This window comes from Mauremys reevesii, linkage group 4 (assembly GCF_016161935.1).
Source record: "Mauremys reevesii isolate NIE-2019 linkage group 4, ASM1616193v1, whole genome shotgun sequence".
NCBI classification, from domain to species: Eukaryota; Metazoa; Chordata; order Testudines; family Geoemydidae; genus Mauremys; species Mauremys reevesii.
This window is the reverse complement of record NC_052626.1, coordinates 74,392,081-74,416,453: the sequence shown is the minus strand read 5'-3', so window position 1 is coordinate 74,416,453 and position 24,373 is coordinate 74,392,081. Positions and strand designations below refer to the sequence as shown.

At 44.5% G+C, this 24,373-nt stretch overlaps 1 protein-coding gene across 12 annotated transcripts in view; it reads left to right on the top strand.

Moving 5' to 3' along the window:
* TSPAN18 (tetraspanin 18) overlaps positions 1-24,373 on the top strand; it is a 223,270-nt gene that overhangs the window by 196,589 nt on the left and 2,308 nt on the right. For all 12 annotated transcript variants that reach the window (XM_039538219.1, XM_039538227.1, XM_039538226.1 and 9 more), the window contains 3 exons: positions 4,697-4,771; positions 19,157-19,255; positions 20,617-20,796. In XM_039538219.1, coding sequence (XP_039394153.1) covers positions 4,697-4,771; positions 19,157-19,255; positions 20,617-20,796 — 354 coding nt within the window. The remainder of the gene's footprint in view (positions 1-4,696; positions 4,772-19,156; positions 19,256-20,616; positions 20,797-24,373) is intronic.

Here is a 24,373-nt window from a genome sequence, read left to right as displayed (position 1 = left end):
TCAGGGATGCACATTCATATTGTACCAAAGCTGTGGCCACTGAGCACTTTTAACTCCTCTGTCTGCTATGGTCTCTCAGAACTTCATGGCAGCAGAAGGGGAAGAAGTCTAATCTTCCCATGTCTACCACTTGAGCTAGAGGAGAATCTCCTTCAGCTTTCTACAGTAATAGGGCCCATCAGACACAGCTGAGAAGTTTTGATTCCTTCTAACAGAAGGCCATAATATGTGCACACCCTCATATGAGCCAAATCATTACAACACATACTCATGCACATCGAACCAGGGATTGTTCCTGCCCATTCTCTTCTGATGTAGAACATGAACATTTTCCTTATTCTGTTCATAGGAATCATTAAGCAGCCCTTACCAGTATTTTACAAGCCATATGAGTAGACATTGGGCAAGTAATAAACTTGTAAGTAGATTTCCTACTGGGCCACTTCAAATAAAGAGAACGTGCAAGGTAGAGTATCTATAACAGAGTCCTATGAGTTGGTATAAACCTCCCAGCTGAGATCTGCTTGGTGGACTTTCCACTGCATCTCTAGATGGGTGGTTGAACCAATATACATCCTTCTCCATTTCTTAGAAGTCTCAGATATAAAAGCTTCATTGAGCAATTTTCCCTTAAATGACAGGGTTAAACCTTAAAATCTGTGTGGGCATCATGCACTGTTTATAAACTCTTAACCACTAAAATAACCATTTTTGACTTCTGCCGCAAGAACTGATCCTGCAGAGTTTCCTGCCATTATCTCTTACTGGAAAACATTCCCAGTTACGCGAATGAACACAGAGCTCTGTTGTTTTGTTTCTTGTTTTTATCAAGTACAACCTTCTGTTTCTCCCTCGGAGTTTGTTGGTTGTTTTTAAATCTTGATTTTTCAGTGTGTTTTGTAATCCTATCTTACTCACAGAGCCTTGCAAAAGCACCAGCAGCTGCTGCCCCATAGCACAGTTTTACAAGAACATGAACATTAAACTGGCGGAAGGAGAAGCTGGCAGTATCCCGGGAGATCTGACAGACTCCACTGAGCTAAATTCTCCTTTCCTTTCCTACCCCACCCCTTCCCAAATTCCTCCTTCGATAATAGCACGTGCTTCCCTTCTGGGAGTCAACTGGTTTGATCCTTCCCTCGCTCATCCTAGGGAAGACCAGGAATAAATCCATTTAAGTCAATGGCGTAACGCCAGTATGAACTTGATGTAATGGAGTGGAGAATCGGGCCCCATAAGCATGAGACTAATTGAAATCCAATCCTTATGAGAGTTAGAACTTCAGTCACGTGAGGCGAGATCTTGGGCCATTTTTTGGTATGTGAATGGTGCAATCTCTTTTTAATTTAGGACTATCCAGGCTGATGTCAGTGGAGTTACACCAAGCCTGAATATTGTCCCTAGTGTTCTAGTTATATTGCAGTGCAGGCAATTTCATGGTTATTACTTTTCTGCTTCTCAAAGATAGTTCTAAGTCCGCCTGCTTTATTTATTTACTTTTATTATTATTTTATTTTACACTGGGAATCTGAGAAATAGATGGGGTGGAAGTAACATAGGGCAATGAGGCAGGGATAGTTAAGTGTAACATCTAGTGAGGAACAGCATGCTCCCTTGTTCAAGGCAATCCAGGATGTTTTGGTAGCAAAGTCAAACTGCTGTTTAAGAGGGTGTGGTGACGTTCCATATGTCCCATTCCCTATTATCCCAAGTCCACTGGCAATAAAATACCTGTTTAAGTGGGTGTGGTGTGGTCCATATGGTATCAGATGCATTCCCAGCATGTATTTTGTTACAGACCACACCAGATGAACTTGGAAAGTTTGAAAGTGTGGGAACCAGGAGTCTGGAGGGAGTTAGGCTTTAGTTGATGGAAATGCAAATAACCTGTAAAATTATCCCTGTGAGGCTGGAATATCTATGCAGGAGTTGAGGAGGGGTGTGGTTCACAAGGCAGTAGGCTCAGGGGAAGATGCTTGATAAAATCAAGTCCATGTACAAGTTGTTCAAAAATGGATGAGTCAGAGCTGCCTGAGAGAGATTTCACACTGATACATAATGCATGTCTGAAGCTTTTAGCTCAAATGTACACACGAGGCAAGAGGGTCACAGAGACAAGGGCGAGTAAGGGAGATGCTCCTGCAGACAGGTTCTAGATTCTGGCCATTGTGTTTGCAGAACCTTTTGTTTTTCTTGGTGCTGTTCTATTTTGGTGAAAAACCTCACTGTTGTATTCAACCTGTTGCAGCAAGCACCAGGCTGCCAAGTGCTTTCAGCCACCTGAAGCTATCCCAGCATTGGACACACAAAGCAGCACACTCAGGCCTTCTGCACATTAGAAACAAACTAACCTGTGGAATGTCGTAGAGCTTTCTTAGCTACTGCTGCCCAAACTGCTCAGAGAGAATGTTTGTCTTACACAAACACATGAACACACTTAATTTTGTATTTATTTTATTTGTTGTTGTTGTGAATAACATTTCCCCATTGGTCCAAATTCAGCCCTGGCATAAGTGGTGCAACTTCTATTGACTTCAGCTGGGTGGATTTTAGCCAAATGTGGATATGTATACATGCATAATTTTTAAGGAAGGGCAGAATGATATATTATCAGTCCCTCTTTCTCTCTGCTCCTGCCCCCAGCCCCTGAAATTGTCACCCTGAGGTTTGTGTCCTTTGAGAGAGAATTGCTGAAGTCTAGCAGAGCTAAAATGTCAACTGGCAGTTGAGATGCAGTGATAAGAAAGTCAAAAATGCTAATAAGTCAAAATCAAAAGTGTTTATGGAAACATATGACTTTAGTTAGGAAGATTTCTCGGGTGGAATTTCTGGTCAAAACAAGATAGACTCACTCCAGAATAGCCAATAACAAGCTGGCTTGGATGCTCATCTGGGATGTAAATCATGCAGAGCCGGGATTTGAACCCGAGTATCCCACTGGGCAATTGGTTGTTCTGGGGTGAGTGGAGTGGCTGTTTTCTCATAGTTTTCACACACAAATATTTTAAAAACTCTCTTTTTTGTTCTGATGGGAACTAAAACAAAATTCAAAACCTCAATTTTTTTTGCAAAATAGAATTCTTGTTTTCTTGCCCTAATAATCACTATTGATGTTTTTACAGTGAATATGGGAAGTCCAAGAGGTTTGCGCTGTTCAAGTCCAAGCCAGTTTGGGGATGATAAATGATGCATTACGATTGCTTAGATAATCTGTGAGCAGCTGCAACCATTGCTATGCTGGCCCTGCATTAGTGTTTGGGTGAAAGTAATTGCCAGTAATCAATAAACGAATATGTAATTAATCCAACAACCCTGCTAATCACTGATCACCTTAGACTCACCTAAAAAGCATTGGGAGATCCTTTGATAGATGGTGCTGTAGATTTGCATAGTAGCTTTCATTCTAATCACTACCTCTCTGTTCTCCTCTTGTGAAGCTAAAAATAGAAGCAATTTCTGAATGGGTGGAGTGAGCCATTTAGCAATCTCAGCCAATGAGAACAGATTATAGTTCAATGGGCCAGTGGGTCAACTAACGGGAATTATTAGATTTAAAGCCCTGCTCCTCTAATCACTCCTGTTCTGTTATCTGACCCCAGGAGCTGTTTCTTTTGTTTTCCATTCAGGAGCAGGAAAGGAGATTGGAAGGGGCAGTGGATACAGCGCTCCAATAGGAAAAATCAGCTACAGCTTTAATAATTGACACCAGAAAAATTATCCTGTCCATTCCAAGGAGGATATTCTTTTTCTATTGCTAAAAACTGTTGCTAAATCACAGGCAATATGTTCCAGACATCATTCATAACGCATTGTGTAGGGATCAGAAAAATCCTTCTGGCCCTGTCCAACTTACTGCTGTTTCAAAAAGGCCCTCACTGCTCTCCTTCCACAGAAACAATTCCAGGTGTATCTTGAGTTCATTTCTAGTTCTTGCTTAAGCCATCTGCATCAGTAACTTGTTCCATGTGTTTATTATCCCCTGGGTCATGCAGTCCTGCCTGTGTCCCCTATTTACTCCTCATTTCCCCATATCAGGCCAATCCTAAGTCATTACTGAGTTCACACTCCAGTACTGAGAACATTTTGAGGTTCTTAAATCTTGAAGGAATTACATGTATACTCCCTGTAAGGATGGAGCTATTAAAGGGGCCATACTGTAATGAGAATCAGGCCTTCGTGTCTTTGAACCCTGGTCTCCTTCACTGTCATGGTTGTGTTTGTGAGTTAGGGGCTGTGGGATTTAACTCACTTAGACTGGCCTATCTAGAGCATTTGTACCACTTTATATCAATTTAGAAACCAATGTTGTTAAAGTGGTTCAACCTCTTAGTGTGGAAATAGTCCTAGCACTACAAAGATGCTCATATCAGTCTATATAAGTACCCCTACATTTACAGGAATAAGTCGTACCATGTAAACACCTTTATACTGGTATAACTTCATCTGCATTAGGGAGTTGTACTGCTTTAATGATATCAGTTCCTAAACGAATACAGTTGCTGTGGTACAAATTGTGTGTGTAGACCTTGGCTGTCCCTAGTTTATACCCTTTCACTGATTCTCTTCCCCCCCCCCCTCCCAAAAAAAGCTTCATTCTCCATTTTCTCTATTGCCTTGGTGATTCTGAAAACTTTTGTTCTTACTGTTTGTGGCATATACCTAATGGCTGTCTGCCTCTTTTTTCTTTTTCTTTCAGTTCTTCATGTTTATTTTGTTAATCTTCCTGGCAGAGCTCTCAGCTGCAATCCTGGCTTTTATCTTCAGAGAAAATGTAAGTATTATGTTGTGGACATGATGGAAGCACTCTGAGCCCCTGTGGGGTTTTGCCCAGGTGGAGCTCACTTTAGTTGGTGGTTTGTGTGTCTGCTGAGCAAGTTTTTGTTTAGAATATCACCCAACCAGCCTCATTATTACCCTCGGTGTGAAGAATTTCCAGACAGCCAGTGAATATAAACTAACCTAACTTGTGCTAGTTAGGTGATTTATATACACAGGAGAGATGCTGTGAGATACACAGGAGAACTGCTGAATTTTTCAGAGTCCAGATTCGTGTGCAGGCACATCTCTGTAGCAGAAGTTCATTTTGAGCTTAGGCATCAAAGTTTGGATTTCACTTCAGTGTTGTACACTTACTGCTGAGCTGAGAGGTGACATTTTCCCAGATGGTACCTGAGGGAGCAAGTAGAGTCCACAGAGTTGTTAGTCATCTCTTCTCTTCCCTGTTGTCACCATCTTGGACTCCACACTCATGGGGCAAGAGCCCATAGAAACACACAAACTGAAAAGTGTGGGTGAAGCATAGGTGGAGAATTTGGAGTGAGTGGGAGTGTAGTTGAGTGTGGGAGCCCATCAAACTGCATTGTCATTAGCCATCCTAGAAAAACGATGCTATTTTAATATTTGTACCATATATTGTTGTTTTAATTGTGCGGTGCACCTAGCATGGAAGGTGGGCCCTATGGAATCCAAGTAAACAAATCCCAAATAGAGTGAAGTCAGACCATCAGTTCTAAGAAATGCTGCTGCTGCAGTACCTACTCCATCGGGGGGCGGAGGGGACTGCCTTTCTTGTGTGCTCGAATGTGTAATCCATGACTTGAAAAGAGGCGTATTATCTAGCTCTCCTGATCAGAAAAGCAAAGCACCAAGTTGGCGATGGCCTCCAAGGAGTGTTGTGAGAATCGGTTAGATAATGTAATTTCATTTCTTTGAAAATGTCAGGTCCTATATAAATGTTTCGGTGGTGTTTATAAAAGAAGACAGGGAGCCTAGGGTGGATTTAAGAGGACTTTAAATCTAGAAGGTAATCAGATACCATGGTGATCACAGTGGTATAGTATGTGCATGGAGGAATTTGGATTAATTGAAAACCCAAAATCCTCTCTCTAGGCTTATGACCGGGTGGGACTCGCCACTCTAGTGCCTTCTGCTGGCTGTCATGGGAATTAGATCTGCTCGCCAGGCACCCTCCACTGCTAGTGCCGCGCCACTGTCACTTTCGTTCCAGGACCTGCAGTACTCCCAGGAGTGCGGCATCCTCTTCAGTGACGCTGCCCTCCAGCTGTGCCACACTCTGTGTTCTCCCTTTCTGGGAGACCTGTAATCTCCATCCAGCCACTATCTCAGGGGCAATTACAGTCCTTTGTCCCAGTGCCACTTCCCATGTGGCTCCAGCACCCTTTTCTGCCCTTATCTCAGGGCCTCAGCCTGCAAGCCCTAGCAGCCCACCAGGAGCTCTCTCTGGCTCCCCTGGTCCCTGCTTGTAGCACTGAATTGTCTCAGGTGCTGGGGCTCCTTCCTCCTGCTAAGAGCCTGGTCTTCTCTCCTCAAGCTCCAGTCAGCTACTGAACTCTGCTCCGCCCTGCAGCCCTTCTTATATGAGCCTGCCGGGCCATGATTGGCTACTCCTCTCAGCCCCTTTCTAATTGGCTGCCTCCAGCGCAGCCTCCCTAAGGCTACTTTTAACCCCTTTTCTGCCAGTGAGAGGCAGCCACCCCTTCACTAGGCTTCATATTGTGAATATTCCTTGCGAAAAAGAAAGTCTAGTTTATCCAGAGAGCCAGCTGCTCATCCCCGAAGAAAGAAGAGTTTTACAGTGAAGTTATGTTAAAGTTAAAAATATCTTTCTTTTCTGGTATATCATGAGCTAATATGTATATTGAACACACCCTTCCAGACTCTTTGTCCACACTGCTAACCTCTTGTGCACGTCCTCCTCATAGCTCATCTTGACCTTCTTGGGACCTTTCTGATGCTCAACTTGTCCCCCTCAGGCCCATTCATAATGCTACTGGAAAGATCATCTTTTTGGCTCATTATTCTGCTCAGGCCAACCCTTCTTTAAGTCCCTCCACCGGCTCCCCTTCTCCACCACACCCCATACACATTTATGGTCCTTACTTCTAAAGCCTGGTCTACAATACAAAGTTAGTTTGATGTAAGTTGTTCTGCATCAACCTATTTGTGCATGTGTCTACATTCAAATTTGTCTCCAGCTGACACATGTGCCCCTTTACGTTGATGCAATAACACCACCTCCACGAACCAAGTGGAGCCAGGGTTGACCCACTGAGGTTGACGCATGGTGAGTGTAGATGCTGTGTATGTCCTATCTTAACCCTAACAGTCCTGCAGCAGGTGTCCCACGATTCCGGTCACAATTGTGACCTCCACTGCCCAGAGATGACAGAGACTAGAAGCTGCCTGTCCCTGCAAAAAAACCACCCGTTTTGAAATGCCTTTTCCTGATTTGCCCACCTTGGCAAGCACACCTAACAGCTCTTCATTGTTGTGTGCAACTGCCCAGCTGAAGATGCCTATTTCTTGCTCCAGACACTCTCCTGCCTGGAGTAGACAGGAGGTATTGGATCTCCTGGGCCCGTGAAGAGAAGAGGCTGTACAGGCATAGCTATGGACCCAGTTGTAGAAACGTGGACATCTACAAAAAGATTGCACAGGGAACGTCAGCAACAGTGCTGTGTGAAAGTGAAGGAACAGGCATATCATAAGGTCAGAGAGGCCAACAATTGATCTGGAGCTGAGCTCCAGATCTGCTTCTTTTACAACAAGCTGCATGCCATACTTGGTGGAGACCCCACCAGCACCCTGCAGACCACCATGGATACCTCGGTAGAGCCCGAGACACAGAACCATGTCATGAACAGAGAGGAGGAGGAGGGGGACATGTGGCAAGGTGCCAAGGGGTCCAGCTATGTTGCGAGTCAGGATCTTTTTGAGACTCCTCAACAGTCTAGCCAGTCCTGCCAGCCAAGCGCAGAGCAGCCTGATCCAGGGGAAGGAACCTCTGGTAAGTGTGTGCATACATTTTTCCTTACAATGGTTAAATGTAAAGATGACACCTGGCCCAACCCCAAATTAGCAGGACACACACATTGACTTGTCATTGTTTTCCTCATACGAGAAGAGGTAGCTGTACAACAAACAGGTAGGTAGAGTTATGATCTGCTTTTCATTCCCCTGTAGAGCTTCAGGGGGGCACCATGCAGAACCATTTGTTTATATATACAGAGGAATGTCCCTTGTATCCTCCTGAGAGATCTTGATGAAACTGTCATGGAGGTACTCTGCAGTGCTCTTACTCTGCAATGCTCTTCTGAAGGCTTCTAGGGATGGCAGCCTTATTGCTTTTTCTGTAGTAAGACGCTTCACCATGCCACTTTGCTATGACTTTGGCAGGCACCATTGCATATGCAGGCTAGCAGCATACAGGCCTAGGCGGCTTCGGGATGCCAGCAGCAGCTGTGCTCTCTTTGCCTGTGTTACCTTCCAGGAGTGAGGTATCACCTAAAATTACCACTGCCTGTGGAAAATAGTTCCAGTATTCAGTGCTATATACTCATACCCACTGTAATAAAGGCTGACATTGTATTGTTTTATGCAATGGAACAATTCCCTCCTCATTTCTCTCCCCCACCCTTCACCCCTGGTGGACCATACTCACCATGGATGGGACTGGAGAGCAGTGCTGTGCAGAGGCAATCCAAAGCTGAACTGTCAATAGACATGTGTAATGGGGTGGACTAGGCCCCGAGAACCCCAGCTGGAGGACTGAGGGTCTTAACCACATCCCATCCCAGAATGGAGCAGTAGAGAAGTCTTCCAGGCTGCCTAGAGTGGCTGCAAGGGACACAGCCAATTGGAGAGAGGCTACAGGGAGCAGCCAATCAGGGCCCAGCAGGGCCATATAAAAGGAGCTGCAGTACTAGAGAAAGTTACTGTCTGGATCTGCAGGAGTGAGGACTGAGTTCCTGGCTGGCTGGCTGAAGGAATGGCAGGACCATGGACAGATCAGTTGCTGGCAGGGACCGGGGAAAGCAAAAGGGAGCTCCTGGCTGGCTGCTGGGGCTGAGGAAAAGACTTCAGCCCTACAGTATGGGTGAAGGTGCTGGGGCCGTGGGGAAGTTACCCATGGAACTGTAGCAGCATAGTGACTAGGGAGGGTATGTTCAGCAAGATCCTGCAAGCCAGTGCTGCATTGGACCGTGAACAAGAGAGCCTGCAGGGTGAATATTGCAGACAGTATGGAGAAGGAAAGAGCAGAGAGAATCCCAGCAGGAGAGGGAGATGCACCAGGACATAATGAGGCTTCTTAGGCAGCAAACACAGATGCTACAGGCTCTCGTTGACTTACAGGTCCAGCAGTCATGTGTTTGTCTCCCTTTGCCATGACTGGAGAACTCCGTTTTAGCACACCTCTATATCCCGCAACATTCCACATGGCAATAGAGGCTGCATCCCTACCCCTGCCATTCCAAGCTGGGGGACAGTAAGGGAAACCGCAGCTTCACATACACTGACCTGTGAGAGCCACGGTTGGTGTATGTGTAGCCAAAATGGACTGAAATGGCCAGGAATGTTTTCTACCTTTCTAATTGTAAAGTTCTGTTCCATTCATTTATTTTTTAGAGTTTGTATTGTACATGTTTTTTAATTGCACATGATTGTTGCACTGTTTTTGGTACACAATACATTTCTATTTTATTTTGATCTTATGGTCTTATGAATACATTCATCTTTATTACTTCACAACATATGCTGCAGAATGCCTAGTGCTACTCACAGCACCCAGAACTTGTAATTGTACAGGACCACGGAACTCATAAGTTCAGTGAAAAGCACAGTGTAGTAATTATAAATGTACAGCAAGTACCGCATAACTCATAGGTGCATTAAAAGACTGTTATATTCATAAATATACACCAAGCATTACACAATCCTTAACAGCTGCCAAAACTTCAGGGCCAGGTAGGGCACAGTCCACCGCACCACATTACTGTGGTTGATCGTTAAAGTGCTCTTGAAAGGCTTCCTTCTGCTGCATAGTTCCATGCTGAGATCTTCTACTCACCTTTGTGTCTGGCTCTTCAAACTCAGCAGACTCCACCCCAGCAGCAATTTCCCCCACTTTACCTACAGATACTGTGAAGGGAACAACCACTGGGATATTTTTCTCACTGAGATTGAATCTTGAGAGTATCCAACACCAGTGTCTCTTCAGTCTACCAGAAGCACATTCAGCTGTCATTCTGCACCCTGCTGAGTGGGTAGTCAAACCTTTCTTTAGTGCTATCCAGGTGACCAGTGTATGGCTTCACGAGCCTGGAAAGCAAGGAGTAGGCTGGTGGAATTTCAGCATCACAAAATGGCAATCCACCAGTCATGGAAAAAAATCTCTGCTTGCAGCTTTCCAAGCAGTCCTGTGTTCCTGAAGATGCAAACATCTTGCACTTCCCCTGACCAGCCCACACTGATATCGGTGAAATGTTCCTGGTGATCAACCAGTACTTGCATAACCATAGAAAAGTAGCCCTTTCTACTGATGTACTCTGTGGCAAGCTGGGCTGGTGCCAAAATACGGAATGGTGTGCTGTCTATAACCCTGCCACGCTTCAGGAACCTCATTGCTGCAAATCCATCCACTATGGCCTGCATATTGGCCAAGAGTCACAGTCTTGCTTGGCAGAAGATGATTAATGGCCCTAAACACTTGCATGACAACGGTCCTCATTGTGGCTTTTCCAACTCCAAAATGGTTTCCCACTGACCAGTAGCAACTAGGCATTGCAAGTTTCCACAGTGCGATCACCACTCGCTTCTCCACTGTCAGTGCAGCTCTCATTCTGGTGTTCATGCAGTAGAGTGCTATGCTGAGCTTGGCACATTGATCTAGGAATGTGGCCTGTGGCATATGAAAGTTCTGCAGCCGCTGCTCGTCGTCCAAACCTGTATTATAATGCAATCCCACCAGTCAGTGGTCATTTCTCAGACCCAGCATCTGTGCTCCACCATCTGCAGCTGTTCCGTGAACTCCACCAACATCCTTGAATTGTTTTTTGCTATGTCCGCAACAGTCTGTCCTCAGAAAAATAGCTGTGCCCCTATTGCTGAGGTTCTTCCGGCAGCTCTGCAAATACTGGAGGATTGTTCATCCTGTGTTTGTAATATTCATGACAATAGTGCTGAGCTGTGTGAGCTTCTTGTTTTTGTCAGACATGGTGGACAGTGAGAAGTGCCAGGCAGGTTTGTGGGATCTTAAAAAAGGTATGAAAATTATGAGATATGAATGACATTATGGAATTGAGAAAGTTGTGTTAATGGGACCTTGATCCCTCGCGTCCAGTGATCCCTGCATAATTCATTTCTGCCCTACCATACATTGCCTAAATTTCTCAAAAGACAGTGCATGATAGGATGGTGGGTGGCACACTGGGATGCCTACCTGTGGTGCACCATGCTGTGCATCAACACAGGCACTCCTGATGAGCATATGCTGCGCCAATGCAAGGAGCTGAGTGTGCACACACACAAGTGATATACTACCTGTGACAGCTTTATGCCTACATATCTTACATTGACCAGTTTGTAGTGTAGACATAGCCTAAGGCTTGTCACAACTTAGTCTCTCCCTAGTTGTCTGTGGTGCTTCTGTTGCATTGCCCCCTGCCTACGTGTGATTACCCATTTGTCTCTCCAAGAGCCTTTGCATTTTCTTTCTTGTCTCCCTTGTGAACTAGTCCATAAAGGCAAAATCCTGTACCTCTTCAAGTCCCTCTTCAGATCAAGACTCACTGTGATGACCCCGAGAAGCTGCCAACTAATAGTGAATAGCAGGCGGCCACTGGTGACTTCTTATATTTATCTTATTTATTTGGCCTGTGCAGACTCATGTTGCTGTTATTGGTTCCTCATCTTCCTTCCCATTTCCTTTCCAATTGTTTGTTACAACTATTTATTGTGTCTTGTCTGAGACTGTAAGCCCGTTGGGGCCAGGGACCTTCTTTTACTCTGTCAATGCCGCGCCTGTCATAGTGAAGCCCGCTCCTGACTCTGGGCACTACTGCAATGGATGTGTTAATAAAAATAATGTGTACATTTGTCTCAGCTCATATACAGAGTGTAGCAGAAACACATGGGTGAGCAAGTGTAGAAGGACTTTGTAATGAGGCAGATTTGATTTACTCCAGCCAGGCTACATTGTTATTTGTATAACAGTTTTATAAACCAAGGAGAGAGGAAATAGTTGGAAAGCTGATAGCAAAACAATACTATATTTGTACAGTAGAATGATCTGTGGGGATAAAGGGGAAAACTTTTTTTTTTTTTATAAGCGGGTGGTCTTTGTATCCTTGCTTCACAATTAAGCAGTAGGCAAAGAACAGTGCTTTGTAAACAGTGGGGTCACTCCATTCCGAATGAGAGTGAGACTGTGCCTTAGTGGGAATAGTTGCAGCTCTGTAAATAGAGGTTACAGCATGGGGGGTCTAGGATGGTCTGGTCAGTACAGCTCTTGCGTTAAGAGTTCTTGAGAGGATTCCTCCAGCAAAGCACAAGAAGTGGGCCTCACACATAGAAGTGCTGCCCTCCCACACACACACTGCTCTGCAGTTTCAGGTATTGGGACACCAGGTTTATCTTTCTAGGGGACAGATAGCTAAACATTAATCAATAGGCTCTTGGGGCAGGAGGAGGCAGCTTGCAGTGACTGACTGCCCCCAGTTCCAGAACAGAGGCTAGATAAACATATGGGCCTGGTGCTCCTTTCACTTACACCAGTGTAATTCCATTACGTCAGTGGAGTTTTAGTCCCAATTTACAGGGGGTTAGTGAGGGAAGAATCAGGCCCAGTGGGGGTCTGATCCAGCCGTCCTCATTCAGGAAAAGCTCCCACTGACCTCAGCATGAGTTCCATGACTGCAGGAGCAGATTCTTAGCGCGGTTCTCTCTGGCTGTGCATATGTAATTTATTATTGTCAGTGGGAGTCACTGGGTGAGCAGCCCCCTACTGTGGCTTGTCAGCATGTCTGTATTCCTCTAGGGCTCAATCTGGCCAGGTACCAGTGCTCTCAGCCCCCAGTGAAGCCATCGGAAGTTGAGGATACTTACTACCTTGCAAGATCAGCCCATTAGCTGGTTATTTCAGAAAGTGTTGGCTTTGAATTGGGTTATTGTGTTAAAATCTGTCTATGCAGTAATAAGAACCAGATGAAGCCCCCATCAAAATGGCCAGCTGAGGCATGAAAAATCTTTTAGAAAATGTATAGTTTCTAGAGGTGGACATCTCCTACTGCAGGCAAGTTAGTAGTTTATGAACAAAAAGTTGTGAAGAACTTTAGAAATTCTACCCATTGCCCATTCACAGACACAGAGTCACAGGAGACAGCTGTACATGTGTAAAACTCAGCTTGCACGGTCTCTTCGTTTGTTCCCTCCTCAGGCTTCTTCTCAACGAAGCCTATTTTTCTGCTGTACTTTTTTAAACAGCCCCACCTTGTGTATGCTGTGGTTTGGGAATTATTTGTGATTCATTTTGCTATTGTCTGTGGCAGTGCTCCTCTCAACCAAGAGTACATATACTCCTAGGAGTATGCAGAGGTCTTCCGGGGGTACATCTACTCAATGAGATATTTGCCCAGTTTCACAACAGGCTATATAGAAAACACTAGCAAAGTCAGTACAAACTAAAATTTCATACAGACAATCACTTGTTTATACTGCTTTATACAGTGAAATGTAAGTATAATATTTATATTCCAATCATTTTATTTTTTAATTATATGGTAAAAATGAGAAAGAAATGAGCAATTTTTCAGTACTAGTGTGCTGTGAGACTTTTGTATTTTTAGGTCTGATTTTGTAAGCAAGTAGTTTTTAAGTGAGGTGAAACTTGGGGGTACGCAAGACAAATCAGACTCCTGCGAGGGGTACGATAGTCTGGAGAGGTTGAGAACCGATGGTCTATGGGTTAGCCCAAGGCTGGGTGGCTTGACAACCTGCCTGCCAGAGGGAACAAGGCTTGATCTCTGTTTGAACCTATGTCTGGAGTAAGTATTTGAACCATTTCTATAAGATGGTGCACAGACACCTTTTCTCTCCTCTAGTACTGAAGCTTGTACAAATGATGGGACAACCCATACATGGTAGCAGAGATGTAGGAGTGAAGGTCAATATTGTTAAAATAACTCATTTCAGAGACAAGTGATTAAAATGTTATCCTGAGAAGCAGCAATGTGGTTACTTTCCACACTGCAATGTGGAATGCGGGTGCAAGCAAGTGGCTTTTCTTGGAAACTCCTTAAGTTGTGTGATGCTGTTGTAGTCAGTGTTCTACCCTGTTTGAACACCATCTCTAGGTGCATCCAGTGACACAGAAGTAATGGATAGACTGCAACTGCTCACTTTCCAGACAGGGTGCAATACAACTTTATCTTGTATAGCATCTTGCCTGCAAACTAGCTCCCAGAACACTCTACTGAGTTAAATAATACAGTTATAGTGTTACATAATTAATAGCAGAGGGAGGAAAAGAAATGAAGAATCAAAGACAAGGGAGGAAAGAGTTGTTTTCTGCTGAGATTTGAAATGAGATGAAGAGTCAGTGAGGTGGGAAGAGAGGAGGGCGGGTGTGTTCCAGACAGCAGGCGTGGCAGAGCAGATGGCTCTCACCTCACCAGCAATAAGAACTGTGTGAACTGGACAGAGGATGAACTGGGGCTAGAGGAGGGGAGAGGATAAAGAGAGACATGGTCTGGGAGACAAGAAGGGGGGCTTTGAAGTGGATGCTGAAATGCATGGCAATCAGTAATGAGATTTGTTGCCCTCACCTGTTACAGGTAGCCTCAAAGTTTCCTCAGGGGGCGGGGTGGGGGAGTAGGAGGTTTGTGAAGATGCAGCACTCTGTTTCATCTGGATGCTGGTTATGTCACTCCATACAATGATCAGTTCCTTCTATGAACAATAAATCGAGAGAGAAACACAGCCCAAACCAAAGGTGACTTGTCTTGGGCATAGGACCTGCTCCTTCTGTTCCCCTCCAAGGCCTTGGTGGGAGGAACACTGATGGAATCCTTGATTTTTTTAAAGACAGGGTTTAGTGTGTTGTGGGTAACAGCACCACATGGAGCTTCTTTCATTCTCTGCAAGGTGTGTTTGTGTTTAGTGATATTAGCACTCATATTAGAGAGTCAGCAAATTCCCTCGTTGGGCAAAAAGGCAGTGCACTGGGGCAGTGTGGGCTAGTGGATAAGGCACTAGATTGGGAGGCAGGATTCCTAGGTTCTATTCCATGCCCTGCCACTGTCCTGCTGTTTGACCTTGGGCAAGGCACTTCAGCTCTTGGTGCCTCAGCTCCCTCAACTTGAAAAATGATGCTTACCTTCCTGTGTAAAGCACCTTGAGACCCATGAATGAAAAGAATTATGTAAGAGAGAAATGTTGTTGTTAGGGCCTTTGTTCCCATCTGAATAGCTCATGGTATCATACTCCAATGACCAGAAACATCATTGGCTCCTTTATTAGCCTTGGACAAAGGGGGAAATGAATATGGGGTTGAGAATATCTTGCTGCTTTTATCCTGTTTATTATTTTTGTATGTATTTATTTAAAGAAGAAAGTAGCTCATGCAACCCCATATTTAACATTTATCTGAACTTCAGATGTTTGGGACAAACTGCAGTTTAACAGCCACAAAGGGGAATTAGTTATTTTTCTGGAAAACATGCCCCTATTGTAGCCTTGGGCTTTGTTTTAGGCCAAGCCTCATAAAAATCACACACAAACTCTGAACAATTTCCTCTGGGATCACTCCTGTCAAAATAAAGGTTTCACTTTATATTCAAATGACTCTTTTGTTTCAGACCTAGCCAAAGGCAGCCAGTTGGGATTATTACCAACTGTAATATTAGTTTCAAAGTCTGCACTTAAGAAACAGACAAGCCTCCATAAAAAGCCTGTGCTGCTGTCTCCATAGGATAAGCGCCTGGGTGGGTAAATTATGCAAAAGAAGGGAAGGCAAGCAGAATGCTGAGCATATGTTTTTTCACCTTCTAACCTAGCAATTCCCAATGTGCTGGTTTCTCAAGGGAAAATCCATATCCTGTGTCATTGGTGGCATTCAGATTTTCAAAAGCACATAAGTGTCTTAGCCTAAGTCCAGGGGTGGGATTCACAAGGGGGACTTGTTGCAATGTTGAGACTCTCTCAATTTTTCCTGTTGAAGCTGTTCAAGTAGTGCAAATAATTACATAGTAACTGGAGCAGGGGGACTGGAAGCTGGTCCTCACACCTCCTAGATGAAGCCCTAACAACTGGGCTACAGAATCATTCTTTATCTGGCCAAATGAATATTGGTTTATCCACAGAGGAACAGCTTCAACAGGAGAGACTGAGACCTGCACCAGAGTACCCTGTAGCCCAGTGGTTAGGGGGGCAGTTTTAGGAATAGGGGAGACCCAAGATTAAATCCCTGCTCCACATCAGGCAGAGTTGAACCTGAGCTTCCCACATCCTGAGTGCATGCTCTAACCACAGGACCAAAGTGTATTGGGGGGTGATACCACCACTTCCTCCTCCTCCTGGTTATTTGGTGAGGGATTAGCTGTGCTGACAGCATGCCTACCAGATCAGGCCCTCCAGGCGAGACAGGCAGGGGAACGCCTAGTTGGTGAATCACGCTGAAGAGTTTAGGCATAAGTTAGGCTCCAAGCTTCTGGGTGGTGTCAGGGCTGACTGTCTGGGCACACGCTCAGCTGCCAAAACTTAGGCACCTTGGAATTTTAATGGCAGACATTTAGATGCCTATAGAGTTAGACAGCAGCAGAGCAGGGTTTTTGTGAATGACAGTGGCACCTCAATGTTGGACGTTGGTGGCTAAAGTGGCAATTAGGCAGCGAAGTCCCCTTGGAATCCCATCTTGTGGAGCCTACAGTTCACAGAAAGTCAATGGGACTCTTAAGTTTCAGAAAATGTTACTCAGAGTCAAGTTATATTTTGGTTCATAATTTAGATTTTTAAAACTGGCCTGTACAAAACCTGTCAGGGAACAAAAATAAAAGGGTGAAACTCTAGCCACACCGAAGACAATGGAAAAATTCCCACTGACTTCAGTGGGGTGAGAATTTCACTTAAAGTTTCCATTAAATTTTGTAATAAAGTTCCACTGGAAACATAAAGAAATACACACACCCCTATAGTGTTTGGAACTCCCACATTGCATCACTTAGAACCTGAAAGCAAACTGACTTTTGCTATTTTTATTTATTATATTTACAATTGCTTGTTTCACATCCACAATGCATTTTGACACTGAATAGTGCAGAAGACAAAGCGGTCCCTTTCCCAAAGGGCTTCCAGTCTTGGGCCCTGATCCTGTAGTATATGAGGTGGGGTCAGACAGCTGTACCTATGTGAGCCTTGTTGACATCAGTGGAGCTCTGGGCTGACTGAGAGGTCTTGCCTGTGTGGATCTTAGAGAGAGAGAGAGAGAGAGAGAAGATACGACTTAATGGTGCAAAAAGGATCCCTTAAAGTTTTTGTTATGAAATGACAGCAGGACTATAAAATTGCATCCGAGTTTTCAGTTTAACCGGACTGTTAAAACTTTATTTTTACTGTTCCTCAGAAAAGAGGTGATAACTAAAAATAGGATTTGATTGTTTCAAGGTCTCTGTTGTTGTTGTTGTTCTTTTTACAGATACTTTGAGGGAAATTATTATATTTTTTTCTGTTTTACAATAAACAAAAATAAACCTGATTTCATTGATTTTCATTGCCCAAGCTGAAGGAAATGTAAAAAAAATAAATAAACGTAAATGGTGGAAATGAAAAGTGGATTTTTAAAATTCTTTCATTTTGGATCATTGTTAGTACAATAGACAAAGAAATGCTTTTTCTAATATCTACTGTTAAAGTTGACAGTGACCCTTTCCTTTTTATTGTATGGATTTATATCCATCTTTGTTCACAGAGGGTACAATATTAGCGTGTCATTCTGATTTCATGCGCACTGGAAAAAATCTGGAGTAATTCTACTGAAGTAAATGGAGATTATACTGGTGTAAATGAGAGGAGAATCATGCCTTTCAGATATGAATTTTCCAAGGTCTGGTAGATTTAACTGCTATGTTTATGTGGCTTTTCAGATCTGTCTTTAGTGTCCCTTTTAGTCCTTTGTTATATGAAGCTCTTTTAAATAGCTCCATATGTAAAAAAAATTAAAAGAGAACGTTAACTTAAATATATGTAGAAATCAATTTTTAACTTTTAATTCTAAACAAGTCCATCTGGTTTTAGCGAACAAGTGCCATTCACCTTGGATAATGCTAAGGTGCAGTCAGCATTTTATAGATGTCAGTGTCTCCTCTATATTTTATAAAAGCATGGCCACTCACTGTAAAACTGAAGATGCAGAAGAATGCACAATGAAGGGAGCACTGAGTGCAAAATCCTCACATGCCAATCAGTATCTTCAGGCATAAAGACCCTTCCACATGCACAACTGTCCTGCCCTTGCACACAACGTGCACATGGTGTCATCTAAACCCTGCACATGTAATGGGCTTTCCAAACAAAGCATGAACTCTTCTAGGGCCTGATCCAGTCACCACACAAGTCAATGTAAAGAAACCAAATTACTTCATGGGGCATTGCATTACGCCAGTGGTGGGCAACCTGTGGCCCACATGTGACCCGTCAGGGTAATCTGCTGGTGGGCCATGAGACAGTGTTTACATTGACCGTCCACAGGCATGGCTGCCTGCAGCGACCAGTGGCTGCAGTTCACAGTTCCTGGCCAATGGGAGCTGCAGGAAGCAGCGTGGGCCACAGGGACATGCTGGCTGCTGCTTCCCACAGCTCCCAACGGCCAGGAATGGTGAACCATGGCCACTGGGAGCTGCGGCCCGCCAGTGGATTACCCTGACAGGCCGCAGGCTGCCCACCACTGCATTAGGCTCTTAATCCCTTGCAGGCTTCATCTTCATACCTGCCTATAGTTGTGGTTTGAATTGAAGGTCAGATTTGTTATAGCCTGATCCTGCAAGAGCCTGCTGGAAGTTGGTGAGCATTGTTAACTCCTACTGAAGCCAATGGGAGTTGCGGGTGTTCAACACCTTTAAGGAGGTGCTAAGCACCACCACCTCACATCGGGCCCTGTTTCCAATTGGGCAGCAGATGCATTGTTCACCCGAAACGGATGCAGAGCTGATGTCCATGCACCAAAGCAGGGAGTCCCTAGTTTATAAAATAATTTTAGTTTAATCTGTCAGGTGCTAACTGCACAGGATTTTGTAATGAATAATAGCATTCACCAGAGTACTTTGAACTGAGGTGCTGGCAGTAATCTGTGTTCTGTGTATTTCAGCTGACCAGAGAATTCTTCACCAAGGAGCTAAAGAAGCACTATCAGGGGAACAATGAGACCGATGTCTTCTCTTCCACCTGGAACTCGGTTATGATCACAGTAAGCTGGTTTGCTCCTGGATCTCCTGGTGGCAGCTAGCTCTGTCTCTAATATAAAGGAAAGCATTGCCCCTGTGCTGCACCCTAAGCTTCCCTGCTGTGAAGCGTACGTTGCTGCATACAAAACAATCTGGATTGTATTTATCAGTTAGGAGTTAGATTAAAATTCTCCCAGCAACACCTTCCTTGCTAAAAGTGCCGTAGTATTTGAGCTGCCCGCAGAAGGGGGAGAGTACAGTATTGGAGACAGTCAGCTAGCTGGATGGTGCAGGGGATGGGCCATCACTAGAGACCCTTTCACCTCTAGGATTCTGCTTCAAATCCAGGTTAGGTCAGCTGTAGCCAAAAGTTGTTACTATCTCGTGGTTTTTCAATGGCCCCGGTGCAATGAGTTGGTGGCTGATAGTTTGCAATGTTGTTGTAGCCGTATTGGTCCCAGGATATTAGAGACACAAGATGGATGAGGTAATATCTTTTATTGGGTAATATCTTTTTCTGTTGGTGAAAGAGAGACGCTTTCGAGCTACACGGAGCTCTTCTTCGGGTGGCTTATAGTCTAATTACTAGTACAGAAGTACTTGCCATCTTAATTGGGATGCTCAGTGGGGAAGTCAAGGGTTGCTGTAGAGTCTGAATTCCCCTCTCCTCTACTAGCAGTTGTCCCCCAGTCTCTTCTCCAGTTGCAGGAAGTAAGGGCTGTGTGTGTGTGGAAAGTTTGCATTAGTACAACTCATGCTGTGCCTGTTCAGCAGATAAATACATGACATCAGTCTCCACAGCCTTCAGTTCAGTTTTAAAATTAAAGAAAGCTGCCCTTAATGCTGATTCAGGAATTTAAAGAAGATTACATTTTATGCATGAAATGTTTAAACTTTTTGCAGCCTGAAAGGTGGTAGATGCAGCGAATCACTTGAGTACTTGCAGTGGCCCTTCAGTGAATTATCCAATGCATTAGAGCTGGCATGGGAAGAACCAGCAGCATGTTGGATATCAGCCACAGGGAGGACTGGGAAATAAGGAGCCTGGATTGTATTCTGTGCTCCGCTACTGATTCACTCTGTGATCTTGAGTATATCGCTTTGACTCCCAGTGGGCTTTGGATCAGGCCCTTAATCTCTGTGTCTGTGCCCCCATCTGTAAAATGGGGATAATGATACTTTATGGAGTGGTTTGAGATCAATGGATGAAAGAGGTGCCAGGATAAAAACACAAATGCAGACACATTGCCCTCACTCTCCCTTCACTGAACCCCGACCCTTCACACCCCACAAAATCATGACTTCAAAGGGATTTGTGGTGCTTCCTTTCAGAAGTGACAAGGTGGAACTTATGGATTTCTGTCCTTCCTGTGTCCCTCCCTAGTTTGGCTGCTGTGGAGTGAATGGGCCGGAAGATTTTGAAACAGCTCCTCATTTCCGACTCCTCCATTCAGATGATGTGGTACCAGAAGCTTGTTGCCTGCGAGAGCTCCAGACCCGGGATGGGGCATTTGTCAGCAAGGAGGACTGCCTCATGGGGAAAGACATGTACCAGAACCGACAGGTAAGGGGAAATAATCCCGGGGCTGACAAGTTCTTCACCTTGGGCTTTAAACAGACCATGCTGTAGGAGCTGATAGAGTTTATGGGTCCCTGTCATGGTGACCATAACTCAGACCTTAAACATTCCTAAATGCCTAAACAATGCATTTACACTGCCTGCCAGCTCTTGGTATCTATGTACAACCTGGGTCTTTTCACTACATGGACTTTAAATGTACTGCAGCAGCACAACTTTGTGTCACCTATAGCAATTTGCGTATTTCCCCAAATCTAATGGATGAAGAGAGTTGGTGTCAAAGGATTATGTAACTTTTTGTTGCATTTTCCAACCTTAAATCTGCAGCTGATTCTTGTCCCTCTTGTCTTTGATTCTTTCACCATCTCTCATTGTTATTGCTATTTACCTTGCACCGAGTATTATGGGTCACAAAACTCAGGAAAGGGCCATTTATGTAGTTATTTGCTTTAAAATAACCCCCAAATCAGTGCTCTTGAACATGATGCAGAATCGGGCATTGCTCTTTTTGCATAGATGGCAAGACACCTGGAAGTTAAGTACAAACCAGCCTAGGTCATTAGTGACTCAGCGTCATTCAATCCATCGGCTGTTTAGTGACCCAAGTTTGGAATGAGTTTTGAGAGTCTTGTTCCTACGAGGGGAATGTAAATCGCAAAGAAACCACGTCTACAATCAGAACTTATTGTCACTTGTTGGCCCTTTCAACAGAGAGGTGAAGATTGAATAGGCGATGGAGATTCAAGTGCCCTCTCACCACTAGTGATGGTCCCTCCAAGGCAGGAGATAGGCACATTGGCGGAGTCGGGGGAGAGAAGCTTGCATTGCTGTGCCCTTATCATTCTGGTTCTGGAGATAAACAGACTATTTCATTCTCTTGGACTCTCAGTCCAGCACTTTCCATCAGCCCAATTTTTAACAAGGACATTCAGTATAATGTCACTTTTTTCTGGCCTACACTTTACTGAGCCTCCTAGTTAGCCAAATCCAGACTCCCTACCCCTACAGAAATATGCACCCTACACTTACCCAAAGCCCTCATGTTTCAAAAAACTTTCAGCAAAACAGACTTGTACTTTGGCTGCCTCTTAATGGTTTTCACCCAGCATTAATGGGACAATTGAACTGTATGAAATACTGCCGCCTCATCTCCCTCTTCTAAGCAGCACTGGTTCCATTTCCAGCACTTGACAACAGATTGCAGATGAGTTTAGAACCAGTCTGGAAGCTGTTCCCCAGTCTGGGAGGTGGAAAACATTGGCAGGGGCACTCTGGGTGAGAGATTGTAGCAGACGCTGCAATGCTGCTTCTGCCAGATCTCATTGCCTCAAGCACACAAGAGAGAGAGAGAAGCAACAAACACTCGAGGCGGGGGGGGAGGGGAAAGACATAAATCTTGACAAACAGGGCTAAAGAGGACAACAAAAATGTCTCTCTTCCTATTATTGCATTTCTGTTTGTGGTGTCACTGGAGCATATTGAGTCCATACGTTCCCATCTCAATCCTTTGGAAAGGGAGATTTTTGTTACTCTGTGTGTGTGGTTGCAACATATTGGCTGGAGAAAGAGCACATGAGACAACTGTCAGAAATAGTCCTAACCAGTAAAGGAGGAGGGAAGTTCTTTGAATGTTGAGATCAAACATTCCTGGACCAAAGTCAAGTTCTTGGCGAGCAGAACTGCTAGGCGGATGCTGGCCTAGTTTGTGTTGAAAACTTTTCTTGGCATGCTGAACCTGCTGTGCAGCAGGGGCAGTTCAAAGGGAGCTACCGGGGTAGGTACTAGAGCTAGGGATGCTGCCACACCCTCTGGTTTGAAGTGGTTTCCATCAGATACCGGGTTTACGGTTTGGTTCAATGGCTCTCAGCACCCCTACTATACAAATTGTTCCAGCACCCCTGGCTATGGGAGACCCTCAGGTTAAAGTTGGAGTTGTGTTTGAATAAGCACCCAAAAGATTGGATGCTTAGTTCTGCCAAACTGAGTTGGAGGTCAGACAAGAACTGTCTACAGGGTCTTGTCCGCTCTAGAAAAGTTAGCGCCAGTAGTATAATAACTCCTGCAATAGTGTAGCTGCCACTGGTACTAGCTGCAGTGTAAAATCAGTACAGTCCAGGTTGAGGAAATATGACACAGTGGTAAAAGCACCTGAGCCCTGTTAACACTGGCACTTGCACTGCTGCTGATAAACCCGTTCTAATTCTCCCTGTATAGATGCATCTTTTGGCTCCAAGGTCTCTGAACAACTAATGTGTACAGAACACCATCCAAAGGCCAGTAGGATGGAGTGGTCCAGTGTTTTCCTGACAGTGCCTCGTACTGTCCTATTGCAGAGGTCTCATTCTGGGGCTTGCAGAATAGCTCTTTTGGCCAATGTAGGGAAGCGCCATTGATGGACTCTGGAGAGAGCCACAGCAGGTGGTAGGCAAGGTCACTACAATAAGAGGCCCTTGAGAGTAAGGGATACTGAAATGGGAGGATGGTGGAAGACTTTGCCCCTATCTCCAGAAGGGAGAAAGATCTCTCAGTTAACACACTGTAGGTTATTTGCCACTAAAAAGGATGTTCGCTGCCCTTTAGCTAAAGGACTTAATAAAGCACTTGAACCCTTGTAAAGCGCTGTCAGATTCAGCAATGCACGAGGAAGCACTCTGTAAATGCAGGTGTGCACTCCTTCCACTGTCCCCAGTCTTTGACTTGCGAGTGTCTTTGCCCAGCTATGGCTCATTGCACAGTTTCCCTTGATAAGGACATGCAGCAGTTTTGCTTGCAATGTGCTCCCCATGGGTGTTTGAGGTTTTTTCATTTTTCTTCACCCAGATGACCTTTCCATCATCCCTTCATTTTGGAAGGTCTGGTTGAGACCAGAATCAATGACATGCTCAGTAAGGCCACTGATTCGTTTTTTCCATTTCTGAAGATAAAAATGAAGTGATTAAAACAGCCCAGGATTCCATCTGTGTGCGCGCAAGGAGAGGGAGAGAGGGTGTGCTTGCAGGGATGTGTGGGTGGGTGTACACTGAGAGGGTATGTATCCATGGATGAGTGCACATGTGAGTGTACATTTGTGTATGTGTCTCAGGGAAATGTTCAGTAGGAGATATGGATGTTTCTATAGAACAGACTCTGATGTATCTGTTTCTTTTCACACAACCCATTTGCAGAAATTTGCTAGGTTGTTGGGGGATTTTGTGGGATTTTGTGGACTAGCACAACTGAGATTTGGATAAACTGGTGCCTCCCAGAAGAGTTCTTCTCTCTACTGGAGCTTTTACAGGTGCTTCCTATATTAATAATAATTAATATGAATGACAATAGATAACTTTTAGGATAAGATTTACTTTGTACTTCAGTGTTCCCATTTATGCAAGGATATCAAAGCTCTTAACAAGCATTAATTCTCCCAGGAGAATGTTAGGTAAGTAGGATTTAACCAGTGTTACAGATGGGGAAACTAAGGAACAGAGACAGTGACTGGCTTCAGGCTGCCCAGTGAATTATTGCCTAAACTCAGAATAGAACTCATGGGTCCCTCCTCTACCCCCTGCAGTAAAATGAAGCC